General features: G+C 39.3%; 1 protein-coding gene across 2 annotated transcripts in view; it reads left to right on the top strand.

The window, feature by feature from the left end:
• Window positions 1–19697, top strand: part of ZSWIM5 (zinc finger SWIM-type containing 5) — a 203558-nt gene that overhangs the window by 154492 nt on the left and 29369 nt on the right. For both annotated transcript variants that reach the window (XM_049879122.1, XM_049879121.1), the window contains exons 5-6: window positions 8413–8592; window positions 10912–11088. In XM_049879122.1, coding sequence (XP_049735079.1) covers window positions 8413–8592; window positions 10912–11088 — 357 coding nt within the window. The remainder of the gene's footprint in view (window positions 1–8412; window positions 8593–10911; window positions 11089–19697) is intronic.

The raw sequence follows: 19697 nt of genomic DNA, 5'->3' as shown, positions 1-19697 counted from the left end.
GAAAGCTGGTAACAGGGGACCCAAGATTGAGAGGGGGAGAGTGTTGACATGTTGTGGAGTTGGCAACCAGTGTCATAAAACAATATGTGTATTAATTGTTTAATGAGAAACTAATTTGCTCTTATAAACTTTCATCTAAGGTACAATTTTAAAGAAGTTCCTTGGACCCTCCCATGCCCCTCCAACTATTACCCCATTTTTCATCTCCCTTCAAAGCAACACTTCTTGAAAAAGTTGCCTGAAGTCACTCTTTCCATTTGCTCACCTCCATTCCCTTTTGAGGATCCCTGGTGGCATAGTGGTTAAGAGTTTGACTGCTAACCAAAACGTCAGCAGTTCCAATCCACCAGCCACTCCTTGGAAACCCTATGGGGGCAGCTCTTCTCTGTCCTATAGAGTGACTATGAGTCAGAATCGACTCAATGGCAACAGGTTTGGTGTTTTTGGGGGAGGGGGGAGGGAGGATTCCCTTTTGAGCCTACTCCAGTTGAGCTTCCATTGCTCATTGCTATCACTCAACAGAAATAACTGTTACCAAAATCAGCAGTGACTTCAGTGTTGCCAGATACAATGATCACTTCTCAGTTCTCATCTAACTTAACCTCTTAGCAATTTTCAATAATGTTGACCATACCTTTCTTGAAACTTATTCTTCTCTTGATTTCCATAACCCCATACCCTTCTGACTTTCTTCCTAAATTTCTGGCTACTTTCTCCAGTTTTCTTTTCAGGCTTCTCACTGAGTACCCTGCAGCACCCTCCTCCTGTCTAGATCCTCTACCTAAAATGATTATATTTAGTCTCGTGACTTTAAATATCATCCAGATGCAAATGAGTCACAAACTTACTAACCTAACCAACCCTGACCTTTCCCCTGAGCTCCAGTCTAAGTGTCCAACTGCCTGCCACTTCTAAGAAACATCTCAAACTTGACCATCACAGAGCTCTTAATTTTCCTACCAAATCCTGATTTTCCCTTTATTGTCTCCATCTCAGGACACAGTATTAACATGTATCTAGTGCTCGAGAAGAAAAACCTGAGTCATCCTTGGTTCCCCATTTTCTTCCTTCTACATCTAATCTAAGACCTGTTGACCCTCAGAGTTGGAGAACTGAATGAGACAATGTATATAAAGTGTTTAATATAATGCCTAGCCCATAAAAAGAAATAAATGATAGCTATTATTAAAAGGAGCCCTGGTGGCACAATGGTTAAAGTGATGAACTGCTAACCAAAAGGTTAGAGGTTCAGAACCACCAGCAGCTCTGGAGGAGAAGGATGTGGCATTCTGCTTCCATAAAGATTTACAGCCTTGGAAACCCTATGGGGTTGCTGTAAATTGGAATCAACTCAATGGCAGTGGGTTTAGTTTTTTTTTTTTTAATTCTTATCTTTGAGGCCCTGAGTGGTGCAAAAGGTTAATGTGCGCGACTGCTAACCAAAAGTTAGCAGGTAGAGGCTAGCGTCCACCCAGAGGTGCCTCAGAAGAAAGACCTGGCAGTCTACTTCTGAAAAATCAGCCATCGAAAACCCTGTGGAGCACAGTTCTAATTTGACACATATGGGGTCACCGTAAGTCAGAATCAACTTGACAGCAACTGGTTATTATTATTTTTATATTTAGTAAATGATAATTATTTAAAATGTTAATTTCCATAGTAGCTACCTGTGGTTAGAATTTTTTTTTAAGTTGTGGGAAAATATGCTTTTGGATACTGGTCAGATAGTACCATGAGTGCTATTATACATGCAGGCAACTGCAGGGTTGTTTTGGCTCTTCCTTAAAGATGTGACAGTCTCTGAGTATTTTTTAAACAATTCCATGTAGACCTAATTAATAAGCCATAAAATTCATTTTTAACTTGCAGACAAAAATGTACTCACTTTCTAGGGTCTCCCTTCTTGATATCTAAATGCCTAGGAAATAGAAGCTCCTAGATGGCTAAACTTAGCACCCTTTACCTCTTAAGCCTCTCTCAACTTGTCCAATCTGTTTTCCATTTCTCTTATCCTATTAATTGTGCCATCCCTGAGGTCACCAGGGTCCTTCTAGTTGCCGTTTTAATGGTCTCTTTTATATATATATATATATATATATATATATATATATATATATATATACATATATACACATATATATATACATATATATACACATATATATATACACATATATATATACATATATATATATATACACAGCACTTTAGGTGGACGTTTACAGAGCAAATTAGTTATTCATTTAACAATTTATACATAAATTGTTTTGTGACATTGGTTGCAATCCCTGCACTGTGTCAACACTCTCCCCTTCTCTATCCTGGGTTCCCTGCTTCCATCTCTGCCATTATCCTGTTCTTTCCTGCCTTCTCAGCTTTGCTTTTGGGCAGGTGTTGCCCGTGTGGTCTCATTTACATGCTAGAACTAAGAAGCACATTCTTCACATGTGTTTTTGTTTGTTTTATGCTGTTGTTAGGTGCCTAGTCAGTTCCGACTCATAGTGATCCTATGTACAACAGATCAAAACACTGCCCAGTCCTGCGCCATCCTCACAATTGTTATGCTTGAGCCCATTGTTGCAGCCACTGTGTCAGTCCATCTTGTTGAGGGTCTTCCTCTTTTTCACTGACCCTCTACTTTACCAAGCATGATGTCCTTCTCCAGGAACTGATCCTCCTGATAACGTGTCCAAAGTACGTGACATGAAGTCTCACCATCCTTGCTTCTGAGGGGCACTCTGGCTGTACTTCTTCCAAGACAGATTTGTTCATTCTTCTGGCAGTCCATGGTGTATTCAGTATTCTTCACCAACACCGTAATTCAGAGCCATCAGTTCTTCTTTTTTGGTTTATAGACCTGTGTAATCTTTGGCTGAAGGTTGAGCTTCAGGTTAATGGCTTCTTTTTGCTCTTTATTCTACTTGTGAAGATTAAACATGAAAATCTTTTACTTCATTACAGATGAAAAGAACTTCTTAAACTGTAAAATGAATGTTTGTGACTAATGTTGACCTTCTGCTACATTAGACATTGCTAATTGGCTGTGTGACATCAAATTCTCTTGGTTCTTCCACCTCTCTGATCTTTTGTTTGTTCTTCCTCCTCCTCTGCCCACAACTTAAATGTTGGTGTTCCTCAGAAGCCTATCTTTAACTTTCCTCTCTCATCCTAAATGATGATGTCATTCTTATCTTTTTTGTTTGTTGGTGGATGGGATTCTATCCCTCCCTACACTAATTTCAGAAGAATGAGCACAGGGAAAGAATTACAATATGGAAAAAAAAAAATTGTACCATGAGGTTTATGCAGGCCTTTAGGATTCTCAAATAAACTATAGCAGAGAAAATAACTCCTTTATGACCTGAATATTTGTGCATCTTCCTTACTGCCACACTGGTGCAAATTTTTTAAACCTCTTGCAACTACATATTAAAGATTTTCTGCCGCCTAGTGTTCATAAAGGACACTGCAGTGGGTCGGAAATTAGCAGTCCTGTGATATGCCCTGGTGATACACCAAGTTCAGCCATGGTATACACCATGACGCTGCCACAACTCGGATTAGAACTGAAGTTGCTGCAGCCACAACGCAGAGTACTAGTCACTGTACGATCACGGTGTGCCACAAGCTCCTAATACAAGCTCTTTCTTGTTGTTGTTGTTAGGTGCCGTCGAGTCAGCTCCAACTCATAGCGACCCTATGCACAACAGAACAAAACACTGCCCGGTCCTGTGCCATCCTTAACAATCGTTATGCTTGAGCCCATTGTTGCAGCCACTATGTCAGTCTACCTCATTGAGGGTCTTCCTCTTTTCTACTGACCCTGTACTTTGCCAAGCATGATGTCCTTCTCCAGAGACTGACCTCTCCTGACAGGATGTCCAAAGTATGTAAGACGCAGTCTCACCATCCTTGCTTCTAAGGAGCATCCTGGTTGTACTTCATCCAAGACAGATTTGTTCGTTCTTCTGGCAGTCCATGGTATATTCAATATTCTTCGCAAACAGCACAATTCAAAGGCATCAATTTACTTTGGTCTTCCTTATTCATTGTCTAGCTTTCACATGCATATGATGCAATTGAAAATAACAAGGCTTGGGTCAGGTGCGCCTTAGTCTTCAAGGTGACATCTTTGCTCTTCAACACTTTAAAGAGGTCCTTTGCAGCAGATTTACCCAATGCAATGCATCTGTTGACTTCTTGACTGCTGCTTCCGTGGCTGTTGATTGTGGATCCAAGTAAAACGAAATCCTTGGTAACTTCAATCGTTTCTGCGTTTATCATGATGTTGCTCATTGGTCCAGTTGTGAGGATTTTTGTCTTCTTTATGTTGAGGTGCAATCCATACCGAAGGCTGTGGTCTTTGATCTTCATTAGTAAGTGCTTCAAGTCCTCTTCACTTTCAGCAAGCAAGGTTATGTCATCTGCATAATGCAGGTTGTTAATGAGTCTTCCTCCAATCCTGATGCCCATTCTTCTTCATATAGTCCAGCTTCTTGGATTATTTGCTGAGCATACAGATTGAATAGGTATGGTGAAAGAATACAACCCTGGCGCACACCTTTCTTGACTTTAAACCAATCAGTATCCCCTTATTCTGTCCCAACAACTGCCTCTTGATCTATGTAATGGTTCCTCATGAGCACAATTAAGTGTTCTGGAATTCCCATTCTTCGCAATGTTATCCATAGTTTGTTATGATCCACACATTCGAATGCCTTTGCATAGTCAATAAAATACAGGTAAACGTCCTTCTGGTATTTTCTGCTTTCAGCCAGGATCCATCTGACATCAGCAATGATATCCCTGGTTCCACGTCCTCTTCTGAAACTGGCCTGAATTTCTGGCAGTTCCCTGTCGATATACTGCTGCAGCCGTTTTTGAATGATCTTCAGCAAAATTTTGCTTGTGTGTAATATTAACGATATTGTTCTATAATTTCCACATTCAGTTGGATCACCTTTCTTGGGAATAGGCATAAATATGGAACTCTTCCAGTCAGTTGGCCAGGAAACTGTCTTCCGTACTTCTTGGCATAGATGAGTGAGCACCTCCAGCGCTGCATCCGTTTGTTGAAACACCTCAATTGATATTCCATCAATTCCTGGAGCCTTGTTTTTCGCCAGTGCCTTCAGAGCAGCTTGGACTTCTTCCTTCAGTACCATCGGTTCCTGATCATATGCTACCTCTCGAAATGGTTGAACATCGACTAATTCTTCTTGGTATAATGACTCCGCATATTCCTTCCATCTTCTTTTGATGCTTCCTGTGTCATTTAATATTTTCCCCCATTGAATCCTTCTCTATTGCAACTCGAGGCTTGAATTTTTTCTTCAGTTCTTTCAGCTTGAGAAACACTGATCGTGTTCTTCCCTTTTGGTTTTCCATTTCCAGCTCTTTGCACATGTCATTATAATACTTTGTCTTCTCGAGGCACCCTTTGAAATCTTCTGTCCAGTTGTTTTACTTCATCAATTCTTCCTTTTGCTTTAGCTACTGGATGTCCGAGAGCAAGTTGCACAGTCTCCTCCGATATCCATCTTGGTCCTTTCTTTCTTTCCTGTCTTTTCTGTGACCTCCTGCTTTCTTCATGTATGATGTCCTTGATGTCATTACACAACTCGTCCAGTCTTTGGTCACCAGTGTTCAATGTGTCAGATCTGTTCTTCAGATGGTCTCTAAATTCAGGTGGGATATACTCAAGGTCATATTTTGGCTCTTGTGGACTTGCTCTGATTTTCTTCAGTTTCAGCTTGAACTTGCATATGAGCAAGTGATGGTCTGTTCCACAGTCAGCCCCCGGCCTTATTCTGACAGACGATATTGAGCTTTTCCATCGTCTCTTTCCACAGATGTAGTCTATTTGATTTCTGTGTGCTCCATCTGGCGAGGTCCATGTGTATAGTCACCATTTATGTTGGTGAAAGAAGGTATTTGTAAAGAAGAAGTTGTTGGTCTTGCAAAATTCTATCATTTGATCTCCAGCATTGTTTCTATCACCAAGGCCATATTTTCCAACTACTGATCCTTCTTTGTTTCCAACTTTCGCAGTAAAATCACCAGTAATTATCAATACGTCTTGATTGCATGTTGGATCAATTTCAGACTGCAGCAGCTGATAAAAATCTTCTCTTTCTTCATCTTTGGCCCTAGTGGTTGGTGCGTAAATTTGAATAACAGTCGTATTAACTGGTCTTCCTTGTAGGCATATGGATATTATCCTATCACTGACAGCATTGTACATCAGGATAGACCTTGAAATGTTCTTTTTGACGATGAATGCAACACCATTCCTCTTCAAGTTGTCATTCCCAGAATAGTAGACTATATGATTGTCTGATTCAAAATGGCCAATTCCAGTCCATTTCAGTTCACTAATGCCTAGGATATTGATGTTTATGTGTTCCATTTCATTTTTGACAATTTCTACTTTTCCTAGATTCATACTTCATACATTCCAGGTTCTGATTATTAACGGATGTTTGCGGCCGTTTCTTCTCATTTGAGTTGTGCCACATCAGCAAATGAAGGTCCCGAAAGCTTTACTCCATCCACATCATTAAGGTCGACTCTACTTTGAGGAGGCAGCTCTTCCCCAGTCATCTTTTGAGTGCCTTCCAACCTGGAGGGCTCATCTTCCAGCACTATATCAGACAGTGTTCCACTGCTATTCATAAGGTTTTCACTGGCTAATACTTTTCAGAAGTACTGAGGGTCCTTCTTCCTCGTCTGTCTTAGTCTGGAAGCTCAGCTGAAACCTGCCCTGAACGGGTGACCCTGCTGGTATCTGAATACTGGTGGCATACGTTCCAGCATCACAGCAACACACAAGCCCCCACAGTATGACAAACTGACAGCAGTTAATATGCCTGACTGTCACACAGGAGACTGGGGTTAATTTCTCCAACGGGGAGATTGTTATTGGAAACCCTTGTGGTACAGTGGTTAAGAGCTTGGCTGCTAACCACAAGATTGGCACCTTGAATCCACCAGCCTTGGAAACCCTTGGAAGCCCTATGGGGCAGTTCTACTCTGTTCTATAGGATCACTATGAGTCATAATTGGCTCAACAGCAGTGGGTTTGGCTGTTTTTGTTTAAGGAGCCCTGGTAGTGCAGTGGTTAAGCACTCGACTGCTAACCAAAAGGTCAGCAGTTTGAACCCAACAACCGCTCTGCAGGAGAAAGATGTGACAGTCTGCTTCCATAAAGATCACAGCCTTGGAAACCCTATGGGGCAGTTCTACTTGTCCTATAACGTTGCTGTGAATTGGAATTGACTCAACAGCAACGGGTTTGGTTTTTGTTATGGGGCACAGTTCTACTCTGACCTATGTGGGGTCACCACAAGTTGGATTTGTTTTGGTAGGACTGAAACCCAACATCCTAGATTACAAAAAATTGCTACCAGAAGAAAAAACATCCAATAGAGTAAATGTCTATAAGGATTAAAATGACCCCTGAGGGCATACTTGCTTATGTCATTTCCCCTGTTTGGGTATGTACCCTTCCCTCTGCCTCTCTGCCCAAAGAATGCTGGAGTGTTTATCTCTTGTTCTTTTTTTTAAATGAAGTGATACAAGTACATAGATTAAAAAGTCAAGTAGTTCTACAAAGCTTATAATAAAAATAGCATTCCATTGCACCATTCTCTTCACATCCCCAATTCCCTCTTCTCAGGAAGAGAAAATTTTAATTTTTAAGTGTTTTTTCTGATATACCTCCATATTTTGAAATAACATGCTTATACTGCTCTTTCTTGATTTTTAAATTCTAGATATTATCTCTTATCTTCTTACTATGAAAGATGAGGATTTGCCACATGGTATGTGTATCATTAACTGCTGCCTCGCTCTCCCCAAAATAACTATATAATGACAATGTAAATATTATAGCAAAGTCATATATAAAAAAAAGTTGCCATCAAGTCACTTCCAACTTGTGCCAATCCTGTGTGTGTCAGAGTAAGGCTGTGCTCCAAAGGGTTTTCAATGGCTGCTTTTTCAGAACTAGATTGCCAGGTCTGTCTTCCATGGCTTCTCTTGGTAGACTCAAACCTCCAACTTTTCAGTTAGCAGCCAAGCACATTAACCATTTGCACTACCCAGTGACTCCAAACATTGGAGGCGCTCAATAAATGTTTGTTGGAGTGCTGATCTGAGTTCGAGATTCAAGCCTAAATCTGTCTTGTTCACAAACGTAGGCACACAGATCTAGGTATCAAGATGGTCTCTGCTTTAAGGAAGATTGGGAAGGAAAAATAAGCCAGTTCTAAAAACCCTAGCCAACCTGGTTTTTTATAATAAGAAGAGCTGATGCTTTGAAAAATGAAAGAAAAGGGTAAACTGAAATATTAAGGCTTACACATGCGTCAAAGGAGAAATATCAAGAATGTGGGTTGGTTTGTTTTCCAGGGGCCCTATGGGTGTGCATCATTTTAAATCCACACTGCAAACTGGAGGAAAAATCCTGTTGGCTGCTGCAACTACAGAAGTGGAGTGATCTTGATGTCTGTCCCCTGGAAGATGGAAACTATGGGCACGAGCTGCCCAACATTACCAATGCACTTCCCCAGAGTGCCAGTCACAGCCCAGGTGAGCCAGATATCTTTTTAGGCTTTTTGTGCCTGGAACTCCAAAAGTGGGAGGGTACAATGGTGGAATAATGGTAGCCAGACATCTTTGGCTGTCAGAATAGATATCCTGAATAAGAAAAATCTGTCACCTTGTTCATCGTGAAATGGTAAACCTTAGATAAGGCTAAAGTTTCATCTTCGACATTGGGGATGCTGTACTTTTCCACATCTAGCATCCCCAGCATAAAGTCCTGAGCCCTCTGCATGAATCTTCTCCAACCTTCAAGTTCTCCATGTGTAATGTATCTTGGCCTCAATTGAAATTGGTTTTAGCTCAGAAGACCTACCTCAAGGGAGGGACCCCATTTTTTAAATCCGTTACCATTGAGTCAATTCTGACTCACAGAGACCCTATAGGACAAAGTAGAACTACCACATAGGGTTTTCAAGGAGTTGCTGGTGGATTTAAACCGCCAACCTTTTAGTTAGCAGCTGAGTTCTTAACCACTTCACCATCAATAGCCTCTCGCTTTTCTGGATTTTTTTTTTTTTCCAAATTGTTATATAGCAGATAGCTGGGAGGTGGATATCTTCCCAAGTTACTATCAGGATTCCTACTCCAGGAGGCCTGGCTTTTTAAGACAAAGCCAATATAATGTTACTGTACTCTCTGCTTTTTGAGTCCACCGACCAACAGTCATTGCTGGGATGTCGTCATTCATGTCAGTTTTAGTTCATGCAACTCAGGTTTTTTTATATTGGCAACTAATTATCCTTTAGCCCACTGGGAACATTTCATTGGTAGGAGATTTTATCAGACACTGATTTTATACTTGGTTCCTATTACTTTAGATGATAAATCTCTTGGTATTTTTATTTCAAGGAGGCAATCACTTAGATCTCTTGCTGGGTCTTCCTCTACTGTACCATAATTTGTATTAGCTATAAGCTGAGAATGAGCCATAGCTAGGTCAGCTCTTCATTTGGTTTCTGTCATTGGTTTAGTGAGCCAGTGAGGAGAGGGGCATAGACTCCATCCAGTAGAAAAGTTGGTGTGCTTCCCACTGAGGGACAATGTAAAGGAGAAGCAATTTCAGTAAATACAGTGAGTGTTATTTATATGATGTTGTTGGGTGCCATAGTTGATTCCGACTCAAAGCAACCCCATATGACAGGGTAGAACTGCCCCATAGAGTTTTCTTGGCTATAATCTTTACAGAAGCATCTCCCACAGAGCCGCTGGGTGGGTTTGAACCACCAGCCTTTCCATTAGCAGCCAAGCACTTTACTGGTGTGCCACCAGGGTTCCTATTCTTATAATAACATCCTTTAATCATCTGAGCTCATACCCATGAGATACATCAAATTCTAAAGAGATGATCAGATCCCAAGCACTTCTATTGAGTGAATGAATATATTAGTTTCTTTCATGTTCAATCTGAATCCTCTGACTCTTCCTTCAACCCCCATTTTTTGGCACAGGCTTAGTAGATGTACACCTCATTTGGGCATCTCTGGAAACATCCATATAATACTTCAATTTTTAATCCCAGAGTAGTTTCAACTGCCTTAGTCTAGCAGAGATTCAGTTAAATGACTGTTTAGGGCTTTTTCTTTCCTTAAATGTGATTTCTATGAGTCCCCCTAAGTCCACAGTTTATGATGGTGTAGCTTCCATTTAGTCTACCTACACACTACCCTTAAGACTGAGCCTACTTTGACTGCAATTTTGGTTCCCCAGAAGCCGTTTTCCTGAAGAAAGACGGCATGGTAAAACACCAGTGAGAGAATAAGTTAATCAGTTGTTTGTCAGCATCAATTTTCTTTATTGTGGAACAAGACTAAGTCTGGAGATAGGAGTATGATAAAAAGTACACCCAAGGCTTCAGCTCTTTATCGGCTTTTAACTTGAATTTCCAGGAAGTTCTTAGTATGATAAGGGCCATGCTATAAATGAGACAGGTTCTGGAGTGGCCAGAGAAGTTACCTACTTGCTTCTTTCCACCTCTGACTTTTGCAGAAGCAGTTGGTATCCTCATTAATTGAGCACCACTGTCACTTCTCTCGTATATGTGGCTCTGGGTCCCAGGAGAAATTTGGTTTTCTGTAGAAAGAGGAAGGCAGCATGGATCTCTGTAAGAAGGTTCTTCCTATAGAGGGCACAGACACACTGAAAGTTTATTCATGAAAGAGGCAGTACAACAAACACAGATGGCAAAGTGGCTGTTGCCCTTAGCCACTTACTCTTCTTTTGCCCCTCTTTTCACTCTGAAGAAGTCACAGGAGCTAGAGTCTCAGATTGCCTATCATTGAATTATGCATTTCTTTCTTTCCGCAGACTCTTTATCAAGACCAAGACGAACAGTGTTCACTAGAGCCATCGAAGGCCGTGAACTGCATTGGCAGGACAGCCACTTACAGCGAATAATCAGCAGTGATATATATACAGCTCCTGCCTGCCAGCGGGAAAGCGAGAGACTACTCTTTAATTCTCAAGGCCAGCCATTGTGGCTTGGTAAGTCTATCTCTCCTCTACTCCTGCAAGGCCTGGATGAGCTACCTGCATAGGTACCAGCAACACCAACTACAATTTGGAACTTCTTCACATAGATCTTTTGAGGCCTTGTCTAGGATCTCAGGTTATTTATGTGAAGCCTGAGCTATTTGTGTATGTACTCAGCTGAGGTACAGTAACCTCAAATGGAGGCATTTGCATCCTGTCCTTTACAGATTTGAAAGGGGAAAGAAGTTAACAAATCTCAGAGTACTAACAAAACCATCAGACATTGGTTCACAGGCTCTCTCAGTCAACAGTTATTGAACAACATTAATAATCTACTCTAAAATTATGTGTTTTGCCAAAAAAACACTAACCTTGAAACTTAAATTACCCTCTACTAGTAGCTGGGGGACAGTCTGCATTTCATCAAGCTGTCTTCCATTTCTCTTTCCATTTTCCCTTCCCTTCTTCATCATAACAGGATAGAGCCATTCCATCATGAATGGCTCTGAAAGAGTTTGCCAGCATGGCCTTCTAGCATCTCTATCTTTGACTTTACCATAGGATGCCCATTCCAAAATAGACATTGTTTTTTTTTTTTCCTTTCTTTACATATTCATTTTCTGAGTCTCATAACAATGACATCCATTTTCATTGTCTTCTCCCAACTCCGTCATCCCATATCTTTGTCTTTCTCGAGATCTTGCTGCATCTGGATATCTGTCTTGCTCTTGAAAGCCTTGGCCAGACTCACTGTAGATCACCACCTGAAATTCTCTTTGATCATCTTTTCTCTTCTCTGATCCAACGTTTCAAAAATATAAATTTAATAAGCCTGTGAAAAAATATATACCTTATTAATAATCAAATATGCATATTAAAAGAGCACTGAATTATCATTATTTGATTGTCAAATAGAGATTTTTTTAATAAAGATAATTGGTTTCTGATGGGGGAATAGTTACATGGAGGTAGACTCTCTCATATACCACTGGTAAGAATGTGAATTCTTACACCCTTTCTGAAGGATATTTCAGCAGCACTTACTAAAGCCTTTAAAATACAGTTATACTCTTTAACTCAGGAATTCTACATCTAGGGATTTATCCTGAGGCCATAATTAACTAAATATGCACAAGTTGGGGGGTTCATTAGAGCATGGATATAAATAATTTACAGATGGGGAAATTGGAAACAATTTAAATGTCCAGCAACAGGGGGTTAACGCAATGGAGAATACACATATTCAGTGGAATGATACGTCATTGCTTTTAACATTATAGAAGTATATTTAGTGGCATGGAAAGATATTTATGATGCGTGTTATTAAGTGGAAAAATCCAATTACAAACAGTATCATCCTACTTTTATTAAAAATTGAGTAGAAAAGTCTGGATGAACATACATGAAACTAGACATAGTGATTATCTCTGGGTAATGGGATTACGGATGATTTTTATTTGCTACCTTTTATCTGTATTTTCTAATTTTTTACAATTCTTTAATTTTTTTTTTTTTTAAATTTTTATTAAGCTTCAAGTGAACATTTACCATTCCAATCAGTCTGTCACATGTAGGTTTACATACATCTTACTCCCTTCTCCCACTTGCTCTCCCCCTATTGAGTCAGCCCTTACAGTCTCTCGTTTCGTGCCAATTTTACCTTCTTCCCTCTCTCTCTATCTTCCCATCCCCCCTCCAGTCAAGAGTTGCCAACACACTCTCCTGTGTCCACCTGATTTAATTAGCTCACTCTTCATCAGTATCTCTCTCCCCCCCACTGACCAGTCCTTTTCATGCCTGATGATTTGTCTTCGGGGATGGTTCCTGTCCTGTGCCATCAGAAGTTCTGGGGAGCATCGTCTCTGGGATTCCTCTAGTCGCAATCATACCATTAGGTGTGGTCTTTTAATGAGAATTTGGGGTCTGCATCCCATTGGTCTCCTGCTCCCTCAGGAGTTGTCTGTTGTGTTCCCTGACAGGGCAGACATCGATTGTGGCCGGGCACCAACTAGTTCTTCTGGTCTCAGGATATTGTAGGTCTCTGGTTCAAGTGGCCCTTTCTGTCTCTTGGGTTCTTAGTTGTCGTGTGACCTTGGTGTTCTTCCTTTGCCTTTGCTTCCGGTGGGTTGAGACCAATTAATGTATTTTAGATGGCTGCTTGTTGGCATTTAGGACCCCAGGTGCCACAATTCAAAGTGGGGTGCAGAGTGTTTTCATAATAGAATTGTTTTGCCCATTGATTTAGAAGTCCTCTCAAACCAAGTTCCCCAGACCCCAGCCCCTGCTTCGCTATCCTTTGAAGCTTTCATTTTATCTCGGAAACCTCTTTACTTTTAATCCTGTCCAATTAGGCTGACCTTCCATGTTTTGAGTGTTGTCTTTCCCTTCACCCAAAGCAGTTCCCATCTACAGATTGATCAATAAAAAGCCCTCTCCCTCCCTCCCTCCCTCCCTCCCCCCTTTGTAACCACAAAAGTATGTGTTCTTTTCCGTTTTTTCTATTTCTCAAGATCTTATAATAGTGGTCTTATACAATATTTGTCCTTTTGCAACTGACTCATTTCGCTCAGCATAATGCCTTCCAGATTCCTCCATGTTATGAAGTGTTTCAGAGATTCATCACTGTTCTTTATCGATGCGTAGTATTCCATTGTGTGAATATACCACAATTTATTTACCCATTCGTCCGTTGATGGACATCTTGTTTGCTTCCAGCTTTTTGCTATTGTAAACAGAGCTGCAATAAACATGGGTGTGCATATATCTGTTTGTGTGAAGGGTCTTGTATTTTTAGGGTATATTCCGAGGAGTGGGATTTCTGGGTTGTATGGTAGTTCTATTTCTAACTGTTTAAGATAACGCCAGATGGATTTCCAAAGTGGTTGTACCATTTTACAACCCCACCAGCAGTGTATGAGAGTTCCAGTCTCTCCGCAGCCTCTCCAACATTTATTATTTTGTGTTTTTTGAATTAATGCCAGTCTAGTTGGTGTCAGATGGAATCTCATCGTAGTTTTAATTTGCATTTCTCTAATGACTAATGATCGAGAGCATTTTCTCATGTATCTGTTGGCTGCCTGAATATCTTCCTTAGTGAAATGTGTGTTCATATCCTTTGCCCACTTCTTGATTGGGTTGTTTGTCTTTCTGTGGTTGAGTTTTGACAGAATCATGTAGATTTTAGAGATCAGGCGCTGGTCTGAGATGTCATAGCTGAATATTCTTTCCCAGTCTGTAGGTGGTCTTTTTACTCTTTTGGTGAAGTCTTTAGATGTGCATAGGTGTTTGATTTTTAGGAGCTCCCAGTTATCTGGTTTCTCTTCATCATTTTTGGCAATGTTTTGTATTCTGTTTATGCCCTGTATTAGGGCTCCTAGGGTAGATCCTATTTTTTCTTCCATGATTTTTATCGTTTTAGTCTTTATGTTTAGGTCTTTGATCCACTTGGAGTTAGTTTTTGTGCATGGTGTGAGGTATGGGTCCTGTTTCATTCTTTTGCAAATGGATATCCAGGTATGCCAGCACCATTTGTTAAAAAGACTATTATTTCCCCAATTGACTGACACTGGTCCTTTGTCAAATATCAGCTGCTCATAAATGGATGGATTTATATCTGGATTCTCAATTCTGTTCCATTGGTCTATGTGCCTGTTGTTGTACCAGTACCAGGCTGTTTTGACTACTGTAGCTATATAATAGCTTCTGAAATCAGGTAGAGTGAGGCCTCCCACTTTCTTCTTCTTTTTCAGTAATGTTTTGCTTATCCGGGGGTTCTTTCCTTTCCATATGAAATTAGTGATTTGTTTCTCTATTCCCTTAAAGTATGACATTGGTATTTGGGTTGGAAGTGCGTTGTATGTATAAATGGCTTTTGGTAGAATAGACATTTTTACTATGTTAAGTCTTCCTATCCATGAGCAGGGTATGTTTTTCCATTTAAGTGTGTCCTTTTGAATTTCTTGTAGCAGAGTTTTATAGTTTTCTTTGTATAGGTCTTTTACATCCTTGGTAAGATTTATTCCTAAGTATTTTATCTTCTTGGGGGCTACTGTGAATGGTATTGATTTGGTTATTTCCTCTTCGGTGTTCTTTTTGTTGATGTAGAGGAATCCAAGTGATTTTTGTATATTTATTTTATATCCTGAGACTCTTCCAAACTCTTCTATTAGTTTCAGTAGTTTTCTGGAGGATTTCTTAGGGTTTTCCATGTATACGATCATGTCATCTGCAAATAGTGATAGCTTTACTTCCTCCTTACCAATCTGGATACCCTTTATTTCTTTGTCTAGCCTAATTGCTCTGGCTAGGACTTCAAGTACGATGTTGAATAAGAGTGGTGATAAAGGGCATCCTTGTCTGGTTCCCGTTCTCAAGGGAAATGCTTTCAGGTTCTCTCCATTTAGAGTGATATTGGCCGTCGGCTTTGCATATATGCCCTTTATTATGTTGAGGAATTTTCCTTCAATTCCTATTTTGGTGAGAGTTTTTATCATAAATGGGTGTTGGACTTTGTCAAATGCCTTTTCTGCATCAATTGATAAGATCATGTGGTTTTTGTCTTTTGTTTTATTTATGTGATGGATTACATTAATGGTTTTTCTGATATTAAACCAGCCTTGCATACCTGGTATAAATCCCACTTGATCAGGGTGAATTATTTTTTTGATGTGTTGTTGGATTCTATTGGCTAGAATTTTATTAAGGATTTTTGCATCTATGTTCATGAGGGATATAGGTCTAAAATTTTCTTTTTTTGTAATGTCTTTACCTGGTTTTGGTATCAGGGAGATGGTAGCTTCATAGAATGAGTTGGGTAGTATTCCGTCTTTTTCTATACTTTGAAATACCTTCAATAGTAATGGTGTTAAGTCTTCCCTGAAGGTTTGGTAGAACTCTGCAGTGAAGCCATCTGGGCCAGGACTTTTTTTGTTGGGAGTTTTTTGATTACCGTTTCAATCTCTTTTTTTGTTATGGGTCTATTTAGTTGTTCTACTTCTGAATGTGTTAGTTTAGGTAAGTAGTATTGTTCCAAGAACTTATCCATTTCTTCTAGGTTTTCAAATTTGTTAGAGTACAATTTTATGTAGTAATCTGATATGATTCTTTTGATTTCATTTGGTTCTGTTGTGATGTGGTCCTTCTCGTTTCTTATTCGGGTTATTTGTTTCCTTTCCTGTTTTTCTTTAGTCAGTCTAGCCAATGGTTTATCAATTTTGTTAATTTTTTCAAAGAACCAGCTTTTGGCTTTGTTAATTCTTTCAACTGTTTTTCTGTTCTATAATTCATTTAGTTCAGCTCTAATTTTTATTATTTGTTTTCTTCGGGTGCCTGATGGATTCTTTTGTTGCTCACTTTCTATTTGCTCAAGTTGTCGGGACAGTTCTCTGATTTTGTCTCTTTCTTCTTTTTGTATGTGTGCATTTATCGATATAAATTGGCCTCTGAGCACTGCTTTTGCTGTGTCCCAGAGGTTTTGATAGGAGGTATTTTCATTCTCGTTGCTTTCTAAGAATTTCCTTATTCCCTCCTTGATGTCTTCTATAACCCAGTCTTTTTTCAGGAGGGTATTGTTCATTTTCTAAGTATTTGATTTCTTTTCCCTAGTTTTTCTGTTATTGATTTCTAGCTTCATTGCCTTGTGGTCTGAGACGATGCTTTGTAATATTTCGGTGTTTTGGATTCTGGAAAGATTTGTTTTATGCCCTAATATGTGGTCTATTCTAGAGAATGTTCCATGTGCGCTAGAAAAAAAAGTATATTTTGCAGCAGTTGGGTGGAGAGTTCTGTATAAGTCAATGAGGTCAAGTTGGTTGATTGTTGTAAGTAGGTCTTCCGTGTCTCTATTGAGCTTCTTACTGGATGTCCTGTCCTTCTCCGAAAGTGGTGTGTTGAAGTCTCCTACTATATATGTGGAGGTGTCTATCTCACTTTTCAATTCTGTTAAAATTTGATTTATGTATCTTGCAGCCCTGTCATTAGGTGCGTAAATATTTAATATGGTTATGTCTTCCTGATCAATTGTCCCTTTTATCATTATATAGTGTCCTTCTTTATCCTTTGTGGTGGATTTAAGTCTAAAGTCTATTTTGTCAGAAATTAATATTGCTACTCCTCTTCTTTTTTGCTTATTGTTTGCTTGATATATTTTTTTCCATCCTTTGAGTTTTAGTTTGTTTGTGTCTCTAAGTCTAAGGTGTGTCTCTTGTAGGCAGCATATAGATGGATCGTGTTTTTTTATCCAGTCCGTGACTCTCTGTCTCTTTATTGGTGCATTTAGTCCATTTACATTCAGCGTAATTATAGATAAGTAAGTTTTTAGTGCTGTCATTTTGATGCCTTTTCATGTGTGTTGTTGGCCATTTCATTTTTCCACATGCTTTTTTGTGCTGAGACGTTTTCCTTAGTAGCTTGTGAGATCCTCATTTTCATAATGTTTAACTTTGTGTTTATTGAGTCGTTACGTTTTTCTTGGCTTTTTTCTTGAGTTATGGAATTGATATTCCTTTTTGTGGTTACCTTTTTATTTACCCCTATTTTTCTAAGTAAAAACCTAACTTGTATCCTTCTATTTCGCCTTGTATCACTCTCCATCTGGCAGTTCAATGTCTCCTATATTTAGTCCCTCTTTTTGATTATTTTGATCGTTTATCTATTGATTTCCATGATTTCCTGTTGTGTGTATTATTTTGTTTATTTATTTATTTTTTAGAATTAGTCTTAATTTGTTTGTTTTTGTGCTTTCCCTGTTTGAGTTGCGTTGATATCAGGACGTTCTGTTTTGTGACCTTGTATTGTGCTGGTAGCTGATATTATTGGTCATCCGGCCAAACAATCTCCTTTAGCATTTCTTGCAGTCTTGGTTTAGTTTTTGCAAATTCTCTAAACTTGTGTTTATCTGTAAATATCTTAATTTCTCCTTCATATTTCAGAGAGTTTTGCTGGATATATGATCCTTGGTTGGCAGTTTTTCTCGTTTAGTGCTCTGTATATGTCGTCCCATTCCCTTCTTGCCTGCATGGTTTCTGCTGAGTAGTCTGAACTTATTCTTATTGATTCTCTCTTGAAGGAAACCTTTCTTTTCTCCCTGGCTGCTTTTAAAATTTTCTGTTTGTCTTTGGTTTTGGCAAGTTTGATGATGATATGTCTTGGTGTTTTTCTTTTTGGATCAATCTTAAATGGGGTTCGATGAGCATCTTGGATAGATATCCTTTCTTCTTTCATGATGTCAGGGAAGTTTTGTGTCAGGAGTTCTTCAACTATTTTCTCTGTGTTTTCTGTCCCCCCTCCCTGTTCTGGGACTCCAATTACTCGCAAGTTATCCTTCTTGATAGAGTCCCACATGATTCTTAGGGTTTCTTCATTTTTTTTAATTCTTTTATCTGATTTTTTTTCAGCTATGTTGGTGTTGTTTCCCTGGTCCTCCAGAAGTCCCAGTCTACATTCTAATTGCTCGAGTCTGCTCCTCTGACTTTCTATTGCGTTGTCAAATTCTGTAATTTTATTGTTAATCTTTTGGATTTCTACATGCTGTCTCTCTATGGATTCTTGCAACTTGTTAATTTTTCCACTATGTTCTTGAATAATCTTTTTGAGTTCTTCAACAGTTTTATCAGTGTGTTCCTTGGCTTTTTCTGCATTTATCCTAATTTCATTTGTGATATCTTTAAGCATTCTGTAAATTAGTTTTTTATATTCTGTATCTGATAATTCCAGGATTGTATCTTCATTTGGGAAAGATTTTGATTCTTTTGTTTGGGGGGTTGGAGAAGCTGTCATGGTCTGTTTCTTTATGTGGTTTGATATGGACTGCTGTCTCCGAGCCATCACTGGGAAACTAGATTTTCCAAGTAGTCAGCTGGTGCGCTGGCTCCTAGTTCTGAAAACAGTCGCTGTCTGCCCGTATTTGTTCGTTTTCCGTCTCTAAGTCTGTGCTTGTTGTTCAGAGTTCGTAGATTGTTATGTATGTGATCGATTCCCTTGTTTTTCCGAGTCTTTGTTGCAAGAGGGATCCGCGGTAGCGTCCACCTAGTCCGCCATCTTGGCCCCCGCCTCCTACAATTCTTTAATTTTTAATGCCATCTTTAAAATAAATCATAAATCTCTTTGTAATTACTGACCCACTTATAAGCCTTTGGTAGTCTTCCACTATCTGTAAGGTAAATCCAGATTCCTTACTGTGGTATTTAAAACCCTTCACATTCCAGACTCTACTTTTCTAGCCTAGCTCCACTGCGTAATAAGCTTACTCTAGCTACACTGAATTATTTGCCATACTCTGAAGCTGTTATAAGTTTACCTTTCATGCTTTTACTTATATGCCTTTGCTTATATGTTCCCTGTGCCAGGAATGCCTTTCCGGGTTTGTCTACCTATTTATCCATCAAGGCTCAGCTCAAATATTATCATCTCTCTGTATATATTTCCATCATATCATTTCTTTTTAATAGTTTATCTGTTTTAATAATCTGTTTATATATCATTTGTGAGATCTTTGAGGTCAGTGACTGTTTCTTATTCAGCTTTGTATTCCCTTTGCCAGCACACTATCTGGCATATAATAGATTTTCAGGAAATATAAGATTAATAAATGAATAAGACTTTTCCCTTTAGTCAGTTAGTTG

Source organism: Elephas maximus, chromosome 3, assembly GCF_024166365.1.
Source record: "Elephas maximus indicus isolate mEleMax1 chromosome 3, mEleMax1 primary haplotype, whole genome shotgun sequence".
NCBI classification, from domain to species: Eukaryota; Metazoa; Chordata; class Mammalia; order Proboscidea; family Elephantidae; genus Elephas; species Elephas maximus.
Note: the sequence above shows the minus strand (reverse complement) of the source record. Positions and strands in the feature narration are given on the sequence as shown.